Genomic DNA, 16,070 nt, shown 5'->3' on the forward strand with positions numbered 1-16,070 from the left:
GGCAGCTCATGTCAACAGGGAGACTTCACAGCAGTTCCTTTTAGCTTCAGGAATGCCTAGAAGGACAAAGGAACTCACCCAACCATAAAACCTTTCCAGTCTTCTCTGGAGAAAAAGGTGAAAAAGAAAAGCAAATCTAAAATAGTCTTATTGGGGGATGGGGGTGCTGTTGCTAAAAAGAAGTTTAATGATTGAAATAAATTTTAGCAACATGCGAGAGTTGGGAATACATGAAGGAAAAAGGGCAGTGCAAAGGGAGGGGGAAACAGAAGTCAGGGAATCAAACCATCTGCCCACAGAATTACCTCTTTGATTCCAAGGCCTAATGTTTAAGCTGTACTTTTTGACCTTATGTTTCAAATATTCCTAGGCCACACCAGGCTGCAGCTTGGGAACTAGTTAACCCCAGTGACTTCAGTCTGGAACCAACAGAACTGAGATGATTTATGTCCTGGGGTGCACATAAAGGAAACCACCTGTATCATGGATCTCCCCCCAAGAATCTTATCATGTATTTATCAGATTTGGATCTCTGTGGCCTTATCTTAGCAGCTCCTCCTTTCCTTGTGCCAAGATCTCTTCTGTGAGAGCTTTAAAAATAAAAGTAGAACAGCAACGCATACCCACTTTTTAAAGTCTTCAAAATGCAAATTATCGAATTTCTCATGAGCTCATATGTCACTTCTTCCGGAGGGCCTTTGATTCCCACCCCCAACCTCATCTGCATTGCATTTCAGTAGCCTCTAACCCCTTCTAAACACCCCCAGGAGTGAGTCTTGTGGTATTTACACAGAGTAGGCATCCAGTGCAGCTTTGCTGAAGGGAACTTGACTCATTCTCATTCTGGGAGCATGACACAGCGATCTGTCTCTCAGCTGTGGGCAACAGAGAACTCTTCTGCAGCCAGACCACATGGGCTCACATGATTCTCCAGGTGCTTCGAAACAGAGTAGTGGAACAAAGCACTGTTTTTAAGCAACTTTATTCTAACAATACAGTTTTCATTTTTGATTGACATACAATACAGGTCTTAGTGCAGGTGAGGCTAGCATCAATGTGTGAAATACTTCATATTTTATTTATAAAAGGCTTTAGATATTCAAGGATTCGTGTGCAGAACATTGCTCTGAATATATTTTTGACACCCTGCTAAATACTCAATCCAAGATAAAGTATGGGAGATTTTATTTTATAAAACAATGACCAAATTTTTCCAGAATCTATTTTAAGGATTGTATAATATCTTGAATTAGAGGGAAAAATTCTATCAATATTTTCTTTTTAAAGTATATGGAAAATCACTACCTATTTTTGTATCTACCACTAGATTTCTATTGTATTTTTCAGTTCTTTCATATGCTTATTTCTGAAAGATGGTGATTATACTTATTTAATTGGTCATTCATAAGCACCACTAATATCAATAGAAAACATCAGGAAAAAATTATACTTGAGCATATTTCTTGGGCATATTTCATGCTGGCTTTAAAGCCATCTTGACTTAAACATAAAATGTCTAGACCTATTTATATAAACTTAGCTTTTCTGCCTTCATCCTCCCCCATCCTCCAAGACACTTTCAATCCTCACATTTTTCTGACTCTCCTATCTGGAATGCTGCAACAAAACACCTTTTGTACAATTCTTTAAGGGTAAACAATCTCCAAGTAGGGATTGTGTTCAACTGTCATTTTACTTCCATTTTATGCTTTCACTTCTGGCCTGTTGACATAGGATGTCCAATGAATTCTTCTGTCTTCCAGAACATCTAAAATTTTGTCTCTACCCCTTCTATAGATTTTCTCTTGCAAGTGTAGGGGACACAGAAAATATAGTAGGAAGAGGATTGGGGAGGGGGTTTGTATAGAGACATACTGTTAACATACAATTTAAGTTTTGATGTGGGCCTTAAGTTATTGTCTATAGAAAAAATATAGAAAATGAGACACACTTCATATCCCTGCAATGATACATCTTAAGAAATAGCTCCCTTTGATCAAGAAAGTTGTTCTTTAGGAAACTGTAGATCATGAAGGTGAATTCAGAGACACTCAAACTGAGCAGTGTACTCTTATTTCCAAGTGACCTTCACTTCAGCACTTCTCTTCTTGGGTTCATGAACAATAATTTTTGGATTTGTGAAGAGGCAATATATGAAAAATAAAAACTTGTGCATACTTAGAATCACTTTTGCAGGCTCTACTGAAATAATCATAGATGAAATCTTTCTAGAATATGCATATCTCCTGGGGTTTCAGTAGAGCACGGAGAAAATGGGTATAATTCGGATAAAACAGGAATTGGGAAAATGCTGGTATTTCAAACTGGGTGATGGAAACTTGGATTTGATATACTAAAACTCTTTATTTTTACATATATTTGAAAATTTCTCTAATTCTAAAAAGATAAAAAGGTTAAAATTGATTAATAAGCTTGTCTTTTCTAGTATAAATTTTCAGTATCTATGGAATAGTTCTATTTTAGCTCACTTACTATTGGTACGAACTCTATTTTTCCTTTTTCCCTTCCAAGAGATTTCATGTTCTGTTCAAAGGGAAGGGTATAATCTTATAATACATGTAGAACCATATATAATCATGTATAGTCATTTCATAACAGAAATTACCCTTAATATGGACCCCCCACACAAATTTTATAGTAATGAAAAGGGTGCTTATTATGTAAAAGCATGAGCTGATGTGAATTTCAACTGTTGAGTTTCCACATCATAAGTCTCCTGAAAAATCTTACTCCTAAAGCACCAGGCCCATTCAAAATTATTTTGAAAAGGTGGTTGTACTCAGTATCTATTTTGAATATGCATAAGAAACATGCTAATCTTATAGTTGGAATAAAAATACAATTATAATCAGCATTTAATTACGAGCCCCAGGCCAACATTTTCCCTATATTCTCTCTTCAGATCAATAAAAGTAAAATGAAGTTACCATCATTTAGATTGAGTGTAGTCGTGGGAAGCTAAACACCAATGGCACACGAGTGGATCCAGAACTTGAAACGCAGCCTGTCCAAATGCAAAGCCCATTTGATAACACACTGTATGTTTGTGTGCATGTATAGTTTCCAAAGGATTAAAAAAATATCATCATCACAAAAAGACCCGAGAATACTGTATTCAGCAAATTTGAGGTCTGAGTTTACATAAATAGGTTATGGTCTTAATGACATCATATCCTTAGTTTAATTATACTTCATATGTCTCTTCCTAGAGAGGTGCCCCAAAGGCTCTTGTCCCAAGTAGAAGATTGAAGCCTTTTCTTCTTCTGCTGGACTCCACTATACACATTAGGGGAAAGACAACCAATGATGCTCACACAATGGTGAATTCTCAAGCAAATAGTGTAGGTAGGGGGAGACGATTATGAGATATCCTAAAGAGATAAAATAATCTCTCACTTTTATTATTGTTCCTAATGTTTTTAGTGGGTATGGTACATGGAAGGAATACACTCTATGGTCGGTAGTGTAAACATAAAAAGAAATGTATTTGAATATCTTTTAAAATATTTCAAATTTTTATTAAATATTTTTATTCAGTTTTAAGATCACAGTTAAAGTACTTTAGCATGTTATACACATGACTTACATGTGCAATTTTTAGAAATATCAAATTAGGTATAAGATTTTGAAGAAAGAAATTATATAAATGTGTATATTGACTTTTACTACACATACATCTAAGAAAGCAATAATTCTGTTGTACCATTAAGTGGAAATCATTTATTACATGGCATGTTTACACCAACTCTAAAGAGAACCAAGCCAATTTCTGAAAGCAAAAAAATGAGCGATTCAGTCATGCTGAAACTGTCAACAGACTTAAGACCTGGTGGTCAAATGAAAGTATGGTTAATTTATGACATGTAAGTAAGCAATTCAAACCTATGAGAAAAGTTCATAATCTGGTATGTGGAATCTCAGGCAGTTTTTATTCTTTTTGACAAATTCCTGAGAGGAAGAGATGTGGTTAGTACTAAAGAAATGCAGGGGTGGGGGTGGGGGGGGGGAAGAAAAATGCTGCTGAGCAAGTTACTGAGCTGTAGATGGCAAACCTTCCCTACCCTCAGTTCTGCCGCTTTTAGAGCCGAGGCACTAATGTGAGGTGTCAGGGGACATGAGCTCATTCCTCTAGTGGGTCAAAGAGTCAGTGATAATTCATGAAGCATGCTTGTCTCTGTTTTAGGTAAGAGCTTGTGAGGTAAGATTTGCATTGCGGGCAGAAGGGTTTGGAGGCATTCAATTAGATCCTTGCTACTCAGTAACCAGTTCTGGCCCAAGTTGTCAGGAAATCTTTGGAAGGAGTAATAATGTTCGAGATAAGTTCTGTGCATAAAAATCAGTTTGAGGGCATCATCATTTTTGACCACTGACTGCCAAAAAACCAAAAACAAACAATCAAAACCAAAACCAAAAAGACATCCAAAACCCAGTGGCCAAAGAACTTTTAACTAAAAGGTTCTGTCTCTCAATGTATGTTGGTATAAATCATACCAACACAGATGAAATTTGGCCAGAAGAAACTTTTTTTTTTTTTTTACAAAAGGAAAATGTATACATATTTGAAGAAAATGGTAGCACAGGAAGATGGGAGATGTCTACAGAAATCAAATATGTCTGTTTTGTTATTCACTCTTCTGCTGCTTCTTTGTTCAGAAATGTAAGATAATGTCCTTAGCAAAAAGGACAAAAGTCATCTAATATGTGGTATAATAAACTTAGCTATCACTATCAATTTTTTAAAGCAAAACAGCCCATCAAACCCTGAATACTTCACCAGACACATCTGGTAAGATGAACTGAATAACTGCTTCTTTTGTTAGTATATGTTATGCTGTTAGTCAATATAAATATGACAATTTTTAAAAAATCCTAAAACTCAAAAAAAATGAACTCCAAATCTAATTCTTTGGGAATGCCTGCATAAACAAAGCAACATCTAATTAGCAATTAGTATATTTTGCATAAGGTGCAAAACAAAGAGCTACGTGGGGAAAAGCTAAATTTTCACTTTCACCTAGCAGTCACTCTGAATACTTTATAGGTCAAATGTAATAGCATTTGCTTCTACTGCCCATTTTCAGCAATACATTGTTCTCTCTGGAGAAGGCGGTTTGTGAAGTCAAAACACTGCAGTGGAAAATAGTGGCACTGAAGGTAGAAGCAAAAAAAAAAGACAAACTTTTGAAACAGGACTTACTGAAATTAACTTTTAAAGCCGAGGTAGCCCATTAGGATTGGCCTTACATGAGGGCTCTGTGGAGTAGTGCAATCAGAGGTGAATCTCCTCAACAGCATCATATACACCCCAATATTCCCTTCACAAATGATGGCTTTAGGCCTCCAGATTTCCTTCCTTGTCCCCGATGCTGCGGTTGGTGCTTCTCTTTTGTCAAATGGATGCTGTCCTCCAGCTTCTAGCTGCTGGTCTTCAGAACACTTAGCTTCATACAGTAGTTTAGCAGGCAGCATGGTCCCACTGCTTCACATTAACGCCAAATGCCAAGCTTGGAACAGAGCTAGTAGGTACTCCTTACCCCACCCACCCTATAAACAAAACGTCACTCAGTTTTCAGCTAATTCCTGTTCCATAGCAATTCATAATTTGTTAAAGATTTGACATAGGTACAAACACTTCCATACATTGAGCCAAAGACAGCAGAGTGCAAACACATTTTTATGACTTAGAGTAGCATCTGACTTAATAAGGACAGGGAGAAGATGTCGAATTCTAAACAACCAGACCAGTTCAGATGCGCCTTTTTTCCCCATAGTGTTCCAACTATTTTTCTCTCCACTAATTATAATGTCAGGAACCAGAATAACAATGATAGGATGGGAATTACTTCGGCATGGCATTGGGGCATCATCTTGATAGAATTAAATTATTTCTGGCATTTGTGGGAAATGGGCTGTCATAATTACAATAGTATAATTTTATCTTCAAAAAAGGATTTACTGAAGAGTTTTGATCTAAAATCTGGGAATTGACCTAATTTGGGGACAAGAACCTGTACTTCCAATGTGGCTGTGGGACATTTTCCTTTTCCTGATCTCGAATACAGTACCCAAACAAATAAAAACTTCAAGGATGCCTTACAGTATTTTTTTTCTTTCACTCAGCTTCTTAGGGCTGCAGTTTCAGTTACTATAATATACTCTACACACTTCAAAATTACATAGGAAATACCAGAATAACTAAATAAATAAAAAGCTAGAGAAAACTGGAACAGTACTACGTCTCCATCTGAGACGAAATATTCCACTTCCAGCATTGCAGAGAAGGGCTAGGACAATTTTTTTTTTTCCCAAAAGATTTATATACAGGTTTGAATCCAGAAATTAAGGTTAAAAGCATAAATATTGATAATTTCAACTAAATTCAGAATGGTTTCAGAAAGATATGATACAACGATTTAGAATAAAACAAAGCAGAAGAGCATCATATTTTGGTTTGCTTGAGATATACATAAGGTGCAACAACTTTTTTCTTGAGGATGCTGTGGGACAGATGTTAGTGTAGATGGTGTTTGCTGGCAGATTAAAGTACATACCATAGCAATATGATTTTCCAAAATAAAGAAGAATGTGAAAATGATAATGCGGGGGGCACTACATACTGGTCTGAAATACTTGTGCTGACAAATGTTACCTGAAAATACCAACACCCCTCTCCAACAGATTAAGGGCATGAGAAGCACTACCACTGGAATCAAAACCTCTCAGAAAAACAAGGCAAGTGCCTAAAGAACTATAAAGCTTTGCAGGATTTCTGCTACTCTCAGTGCCTAACCGCTTAAAAATTAAGCATTTCTACAAAAAGGTTTGTTTTAAAGTATCTGAAAACAGTCATATCCAGGAAGTTGTCTCCCCTCCCCCACCCCTGCCTAAGGGAAAAGCCACTGAGGTTTTAGGAAAAGCAGATCAAGTAAGATATTAATCACATAGAAAAAAGTAATCTTCTGTTTTGCTTCTTTTTAAAAAAAGGTCCCATGAATATACAGCAATCTCTTAAGGAACTCTAGTGAAATGTAATCGGAGGACTGAAGGAGGGTGCTCTGGCAAGACTAGATCTATTCTAATGTGTTCTACAGAGTGACAAGTTAGTACCATTGTCAAGATGCATGTTCTGCACCACACAACTTTTGTTGTTGGTTTTGTCATTTTATTTTTTGGATTTCAGCTAATCATAATTTTTAAATCACTGCTAGCAAGTGGTCCAAAACTCCAACAGCCACCATCAGGACCCAGCAATTTTCAAACATTCACTTTTTGTTTTGAAATTTAGAAAATATTAATAAAACTGTATCATAGTAAAAACAGTATGCTAAAATCTGGGATTATTCCCTTGATGTTTCTAGGTGAATGGGGGTAAGCTACAACCACGGATAAATCTTCTACTAATTCCTGCCTCCTCCATCTCCACAATGAAGATGCAATTTTGAGAACATCATTGCAATGCTCTGCTGCCCTCTTTCCTGCTTTGAAAAAAAAAAAAAGAGAGAGAGTACAAACCCTCTTCAGTTTTTCCAATCCTGTTAGTTTATGTTGTACATATTTTCCAGCACCGAAACTGAAGTAATATCTACAACCATGAGAAGCTAAACCTAGTCAATATTAATAGAGTAATTTTTATATGGCTATTAGGTCAAATTACAATTAGAAAAAAAAGTCATCATTACAATTCAGTCAAGTATAAATAAGAAAGCTAGATAAAACCATGTAAACTGTCACCATTTAGAGATCTAACTCAAAAGCTTCAAACTCGAACTAGAACTATCAAAACTCCACCAGTTTGAAAACCTTTAAAAATTATTGCTGGAATCCAATAATCAAAATTTGGTAGTTTGTGCTGTGATGCAAAAGTGGGGAAATACTTTGTGCTATGGAACAAATACCCTGTAAAATCTGTAGCCTCAGACTAATTTTGATTTATCACTTTGCATCTGTTGCTAGGAAACAAGACACTGTGAACGTCAGGTGGTTAAGTCAATATGTTCAATGTTCTAAGCCAGTTAATCCACTTGGCACTGGCATATGTAATGGTTGGTTTTATGTTTAAAAGCAACAAAACACAAAAAGGAAACAGAACTTGCAGGTGGATCTATGACTGAGAGGCCCACCTCAGGTATACCTCCCCTATCATGTACTCAATACCTCTTGAACAGCAAGCTTGAAATGACTCTAAAAACCTGCAGTGCCAATTAGGTTGTGCATAGCAATTACAACATGTCCAGTCTGTCTGTGATGGATGTGAAAGGTCTGTAGCTCCAAGTCCACATGAAGTGAATGTCTTCAATGTGTTTAGAATAGTGAAGTAATACTAAGGTCACTTCTGAATAATATTTTTGTCTTTTTTTGTTTGTTTGTTTGTATGAACGATTCATTGGTCACTTAGACCCGTGTGTAAAAATAAAAGAATCCTCAAGGCATGAAAACATCAGTAATCTGTAATCTGCAGGACTCTTCCCCTGTCTGGGAAAATATTTGCCACAATTTGCCCCAAGCAAATTCTTCTTGGTCACTCAAGGTTAAGAAAAAAATTCAGATTGTAAGAATTGTAATTTTCTCTCTCTCTCTCTCTCTCTCACTCTCTCTCTCACTCTCTTTTTGCCAGCAAACTATCACTCTGGTGGCAAATATAAAAGTGCAGAATATATGGACCACGAGGCCGAGCATACACCGCTAACAATGGTACATCTGCCTGCCCATGCTGCTTGGGAGTCTCTGGAACAGGCTTTTTAATATTTATTCTACAATATAAATGTAGGTATAACCTATTATATAAACCATCTTAGAACTTAAATCTCCATGTACAAAAAAGACTAAGAATATCTAATAATAACTAGTGCAGTGCGTCAGTTTTTTTTTTGTTTGTTTTTTGTTTTGTTTTGAAAGAATAACTAGGTAATATATGAAACTAGTTTCACACTCTCTGGTTGGTAAAAGAGATGCTGGATGAGCTACAGTAAAGGCAGTCTTTTACCAAGTCACCACCTATTACTGTCAAAAGCCTTCAATGGAAAGCAAAGCTCCAGGATCATTCTGTTTCTGTTCAGTATCAGATAACATCACCCTTAAAGATTCTGGGTTCCAAAAGAACAAACTGGCCCAGGATGCTAACTTCTGCTTCAAGTGAGTCTGGGCCGTGTAGGGCAACAAGCACTTGTTTGCAGTCTATATTTTCCACCACATGGACTCACTAGCATCCCTTGGTAAAGACAAGGCTAGGGTAGTAGGTAAAGCACAATGTTTTACAATTAAAGGGCGCTTCACTGGTCAGCGCAAGAAATAAGTACAGGAGCCTGTGGCATTTCTTTTGGCTGTCCATCATGGGTGAGCGGAGTCGACCTCTGACCTCTGTAAAACAAGAAGGAAAAAATTACTTATTCAGGGTATATTATCTGTGAAAGGAGAGGATGATGAATAATAAAAACTTTCCAGTATCTCAATAGCTGCTATTCTTACTTATGTCATTTAATTAAAACCAATTTTGTCCTTAGAATTTTCTCTTCCTTTCTTTCCCTGTTTCTTTTCTCCTTACAGTCCTAAAATTTCTTATCTCAATTTCCCTTTGGCCCCAAATAACTAACTACTTCCATTTTGTAGAGATGACACTGAAACTCCCACAAATTTGAGGCAACTCACTAAGAGGCGGTAATTTTTCATTCAAGGACTGATGTTCTGGGATAACACTCTTTCTCTTGATCCATAGATAGTAAAAGTGACACATTCCTGTAGTAATCGGCAACCTCCAGGCTCATTTCTTAAGATCCATTGTAATACACTCAATTTAAAACTGAAGGCCAATAAAAGCAATGACTTTAGAAAAGGAAGAGAGATGGACTATGACTTTAAAAAAAAAATGGAACAAAATAAATAATGAATGAAGAAAAAGGAGAAACCTCTTATATAAAAGAAGCCTCTCAAGTACATGGAGAGAGAGAAGTACAAGGGAAGGAAGCAAGTACTGATTCCGGATTTTGGCTGTAAGAAAATCCAGCCTACCTGGACCCAAATTGATATATGTAGGGAGAACTCCATACAAGACTAGAAAATTCATAGAAATTTTCATCATTTTGATTGGAACTGTGTAGAAAATAGCTGATTTTCATTCATTGTTCGTATAATTAGTAGTTAAAAAATACAAATTATTTCATGGTTATGAGAAAACTATTCAAAATTCCTGGCAATTTCTACAGAGCCTCTCATTTTACGATAGGATTAGGGCCTCCTGACATTTGCCCACAGGCCTATCAAGCCCAGACAATGCAAACTCCTGGCTCTGTCTCCTATACCAGTCTGTGGTACGTGACCCTGCATGGAAGATAGGTGGGGAAGCAGCAATGTTTTCACTGGTTTGACCTTTCAGTATAGTACTCTCCTTCAGAGTATGTAGAACAAAAGGGGCTATTTTAAGAATCAGGTAATATTTGCTCCATAACTGTATCCAGGTTTCACTTGATGTACAAAAAAGGAAAACAATTAGATAAATCACAACATTTGGGGCTTTCTGAATCCAACGATTTCTGAATAGTACAAGATATTTAGGATTTCAGAAAAACAAAACATGTGTTAGAATCAAACCTCTGGATTAATCTGTTCATTCAAGTATGGCTGCTGTAAGCACCAACTGTTCAATATGTTCAGCTTTTTCTGCAAGAAAGATGAAACTAAAATGCTATTGTTTACCTTTAAGATCATGTAATAACAAACATTTCAGAAGTATTTTAGTAAGTATCGGAAAAGGAAAAAAGTGAAAGATGAAAAGTACAATGTAAAGAAAAAAGGGCAAGAAGGAGAGAGGTTGGGGTGAAGCTCAGCTCAATCAATGGAAAAAGGAAAGGAGTCAGGATTGGAGCAGCGCTGCAGCTAACGGATGGCATCTAGGACATGACTGAAGTCTGCTCACGCCACATGCTAGAGGAAATGGAGCACAGGATCTGGAGTTCAAGACCTCACTGCAAATCATGACTCAGCTGTGAATCAGCTCTGTGCTCTTGACAAGTTCATTAACCATCTGCACTAACATTAAAATCGGACTAATAAGATAGTCCTGGGAGGGCTGGTTTAAGAATGATATTTAATGAGCTTTCTTCCTTGAAAACACCTAATAAATAAATAATCTCTCAACAAAGGTTTGCCCAACCCCCTATTTCCTGTATTTTATAAAATTGGTCTAAAGTGGGTTTCAAAACTTAACATTAGATTTTTCCTGGCAAGCATACAGGTAATGTATTTCTACACCTAGTTCTGTGGGCTACCCACCCTGTGAATTAGGAATCCAGGTTAAGTAATAATTAAATAATTAAGTAATAATTAAATGGTGTGCAACTCAGCTACAATTACATTAAGCCTAGACATAGAAGATTGGCTGGTTGGTCTGTTTTAGCAAAAAAAGGGCCAAAGTTACAACTGGGATTTCCTAGGATGATCTTTCTAGATATTAAGAACTCTAACCATTTGTTAGGTTGATGGTAAATTTCTAGTAATCATTTTTATCCTTTTTAATGGGAAGTTAACAACAACAAAAATAAACTTTACCTCTATTTTCATCACTATATCTATGCCTGCTACCTAACTTTGTCAGTTAGACTTCAAGAACTACTTCATTTGTTCATTCACCCATTGGTGTAAGAGAAGCTGTCTAAGCAAGCTGGAGCATGAAGAATAAAACCGGTGCTTTCCTTTCAAAATATACTGAAACGAGACAGAAGCATCAACAAATAATTGCAACCCAATGTGGCAGCTGTTCTCAGGCAGGAAGTACACAGAGTGAGCGGCAGCATGGAAGATGCAGCAGGAGCAGCAGGCAGGCTGAGAGAAGAGGACCAGGCGTGGGAGGTGGAAGGAGCAGCAGCCGTTCACCTGAGAGGAGGATGTACAAAGGCAAGAACTTGGCTAATCTGGAAAGGAGCAAGAGTGTGTGTTAATGCAGGGCAGGGTGTAGAGGCACTAGAGAGATGAGAATGGAAAGGCTTGTTTCTGCTTTCTACTTTTAAAAACTGGGAATCATGGAAGGCTGGTTAGCAGAGTGATGGTGTGATCACAGTCATGTTTGGAGAGAACTTAGGGAGCAATGAGGGTGACTGGGTGATGACATTTTCTGAGCCCTAAATTATGACACTCCTTTGAATTCTTATTCTACCTACCTACTTCCATAATTCACAGGGACACTTAGCAACATTCAGGCAGGCATTTAAAATTCTCTTTGCATGTCATGCGTCGTCTTCTATACTCAACTGTAAAATTCCACAAGTGGAGAAGTGCCTCTCTCAGAGACCCAAGCACAATGTCTGTCAGCAGTCTCTTGCTAATGGGAATTTGCAGTGTACACATGAAAGGATATCTGACGTCTTGGAATATCTAGAGCTACTTGTGAACAAGCACTAGACCTAGAACATGACAGGTAAAAGGCAAGAAGCAAACCAAGTTCACAGAGGGGCCTATGGGTTTACCTGAAAATGCGAAAGGAGCCTGAGGTCCTACAGGCAGCTATCCAGGGTGTGCTGGGTTTCAAGCACTTTTTACAAAAGTCCACGAAAATAACTTCTGATTACCCACAGATAAAATTCAGTATGAAATACCAGAATTTACAAAAGCCTTTTTTTTTTTTTTTTTTTTTGCCTTCCCAAAGGACCTATTAAGTAGCAGAATACTCAATTATACACTTAGAAGTTAGTACACTTCCTGTGGGCCTTCACTGAGTTCAAAGGGTTTTCACAACTATGATTTCCTCTGATCCTTAGAACTTTTGCAATTCTTTGGGGGATATATCATTATGCTCAATGTAAAATGAAAAAACTGAAATGCAGAGAATAAATTACTTTGTAGTAGATCACAGAGAGTTGAAGAAAATTCCAGGTCTCCTGCCTGCCATGAGTCAGTTGCCAACACACTCATTCCCCTAAACCGTACTGTTGTGATGGCTGGCCACCACTGCTGCGAGCACCTTCTTCCATAGGGGTGTCCCCACATGAGCACTGTTGTCATTCCACACAGTATCTCAATGAAATGAGTGCTTCCCACCCTCATTTTATAAAAGAAAACATTGAGTGAAGACAGGTTAATGATCTTGCTCAAGATCTCTGTTTTCAGAGACTGAGGACTAAAGCCCTGTCTGTGATCTCACACTTAAAGGTTAGATGATACTGCTTCCCTGCTCTCAGGTTTTTATGGAAATCCAGATTAGCCACAGGACAATATATTCAAAATGAAATACTTAGCTGGCTATATTTTCTTACATTTTCCCCACACTGTAAACTAGCACATAAACTTTTGTAACACCTCACATAAACAATAATGCTCCTGAACTACTCTGAACTCCACTACATAATAAAAATTGCCACAAATCACTTGAGAAAGGTTGATCTGGTTTCCATATTTTTTCCTCCATCTAAGTCACACCACTGACCTGTGCACATTCTCCATGGCTGCCACTTCGGCCAGTGCAGCGAGGCTGAAGAAGGCAGACACAGCAGGCATCTCTGGAGTGCTGCTCCGTGTCTCCTCAGCCTCAGTGTTGTGTGAGCACTCATCACTGCAGTCTGTCTCAGTTGCTTTAGGGAGACTCCTCTGCAGTTGCTCCTTTGGTTTGTCATCTGTAACAAAAGCGAAATCCATCATAAGAGGATCATTCTGCTCTCCAGAGAAGGAACACTAAGGAAATGTGCCAGAGAATGAAAAGAGATAGGTTTCTTTACTATTCACTTTGGCTATTCATTGCATATTATGAGTTTCACAGAATCTCTTCTTCCACAGTGACAAAGCACTTTTATTATAAAACTCAGTTGCACCCTGAAATTATGGACAGTGAAGCTGAGCTGAAGACAAGCTGTTTTATTCTAAGTCAAAGAATGAGTCAGTCTTAGAGGAAGGAGGAAAATGAACCTTGGCCAAAATAAAACCCAAGGGACTTCAGCCACTGGACCCTTAAAACCCAAGCTGACTAAACATTTCTCATGAATTTTCATGAAGCCGTAGGGTGACCTACCATGGCAACTTGGACATTTGATGTGCTGTGATATTAACACTTAGGATAGGCTAACCAGATAGGCTAACTATCAGATTAATCAATCCTAATGAGATCCCATGTTGTTGTTTTGTTCTGAAGACCTACTGGAGGGAACATAAGAGGTCCTCTGGTATTTATGAAGAGGTAGATGAAATACTATGCTAATACACCTGCTAGAAATGAGAATATTTTCTTTATTATGTAGACATTACAGAGGAAGGGGAATTTTCATCATGAGTTTTAAAAGATTTTAAATATAGAAAATAAGTAATAAAAGATGTGAATGTCATATATTAGGGTATAAAGCTGGTATGGTGTTTTGCTACATAAAAGGGAGTGTTTTCTAGAATCCTTATTTCTTCCTACAAGTGAAAATTAACAACCTATAAAATGAAAGTCTCAGAACAGAACATAGATTGAAAAGGGGAGAAGAGAGGGATCAGCTGGACTAAACATCAAGACATCAAAATTTATATCCTCATCCCACTTCTACTCAGTTGAATGTTTTCAGCACAAAATTCCACCTCTTCAAAGAGTTGAATTCAATTCAGCGTCTCTAACATGCTTTATGGTTCTAACAGTCAATTTGTGCAAAATTAAAAAAAAAAAAAAAGGTACCCCAAAATTAACTTTGTCTTCCAATTCTAACTCAGCAAACAGTTTGTTTCTATGAACACCTAGATTGATCCAAATCAAGTAAAATGAAATTCTGGAGATGTCAAAAACCAAAAATCACTAATGTCCAGATGATACAGCATCCCCAAGAACTTTTGGGGAGACGCTATTATTCACTGTTCTATCCCTTTGCACTGGGTCCCTCAGGTAATTCTATTGCCATGGAGGCCACCAGGACCAATAAAGACAGACTCAAGTCCTGACTGAAAATGGGGCATTTTTACTATTTAGGTAGATAAGACAAGAAATTCGTGCATTCTCAGGCTTCCTTGCAGCTCTACAGAAAATAAGGATGTATTCCAAGGTACCTAATCCACTGGTTTGAATGCCTGATAATCTAGTTTGCAGTGACATGAATACCAGACCATGGAATAACACAGATTCATCTAGTACCTTTAAAAGTCTAGGCTATTCTGGAGTTTACTTCATCAAGACTGTTTTTGTGCATGCTTAAAAAAAAAAAAAAAAAAAAAGAGGAAGGAGCTAACAGTCCTAAATTTACCTTTCTTTTCTAGGAATTCAAATATGCTCTTGGAAAATAGGTATGATTTTTAAAGTGTGGAATAAGACATGTTTGAAAGTCTATATAAAACTAGAGAACAGTCCATTTTTCAATGAGAAGCCACCATTGGCTTATAGTCATTTGCTGGCCAATGAGACTCTGGACATCTCTGCCTAGAGCTCCCTCTTCTTACCCAAAGTACCTCCTGCTGGTGATACCCGGCCGTCTGCTGTCCTGACAAGGTGTGTGATCTTGGTTTTCCTTGCTTTTCTCTTTTGGCTGCCCACCAAAGGTTCTTGCATTGTTGTTGGCTCTGGAGTGTTGGGAATGGATGAGACATTTTTAACCTTATAAGCAGGCTCTGTGGTGTTTTTGTCTTCTGAAAATATGGCTGAAACAAGACAAACCATACATAGTTACACACAAAACACAAGATATTAACATTATTCTTGGAAGGAAACATTTCTAAATTTCAGACCTATCTGAATAGGGAATTTATAGTCAGAGTTTTCAGACTATTGATGGAAAAATTTTAAAACAAACATTTCTATAATGTTTACTACTTATGTGTACTTCTTCTGATAAATAATGGGCAGAGTATGAAGATACCTTCTCTTTTAACATTTTCTAAGTCTTTGAATCTTGCAGGTTGGTAGGGAGGATAACGTATATAAATCTGTACCTCAATAGACCCCAAGTCCTAGCTATGATCAGGGTCCCATGCCTCATAATTTTACATTGATGGTTGGGACATTTGCTTCTAAGCACCAGGCTGGACTGAGAAAAGAATCTGTGAGAACTGACCTCCTTTTATGCACATTGACTCTCATTAAGGACAGGACAAATACTTGTGAAGTGAGT

The 16,070-nt window shown here is 37.4% G+C and overlaps 1 protein-coding gene across 10 annotated transcripts in view; it reads right to left on the reverse strand.

Annotated features, from left to right (window-relative positions):
- Window positions 1-4,837: 4,837 nt before the first annotated feature.
- The window catches only part of Bbx (BBX high mobility group box domain containing), a 261,386-nt gene continuing 250,153 nt past the window's right edge, over window positions 4,838-16,070 (reverse strand). For 9 of the 10 annotated variants that reach the window (XM_015478557.2, XM_015478556.2, XM_015478554.2 and 6 more), the window contains 3 exons: window positions 15,403-15,600; window positions 13,433-13,619; window positions 4,838-9,378 (listed from right to left, as the gene is read on the reverse strand). In XM_015478557.2, the coding sequence (XP_015334043.1) occupies window positions 9,291-9,378; window positions 13,433-13,619; window positions 15,403-15,600 (473 nt within the window). In that variant the 3' untranslated portion in view covers window positions 4,838-9,290. The remainder of the gene's footprint in view (window positions 9,379-13,432; window positions 13,620-15,402; window positions 15,601-16,070) is intronic. The other variant, XM_015478555.2, reaches the window with a different exon arrangement.

This window comes from Marmota marmota, unplaced genomic scaffold (genome assembly GCF_001458135.2).
Source record: "Marmota marmota marmota unplaced genomic scaffold, marMar, whole genome shotgun sequence".
Taxonomy (NCBI): Eukaryota; Metazoa; Chordata; class Mammalia; order Rodentia; family Sciuridae; genus Marmota; species Marmota marmota.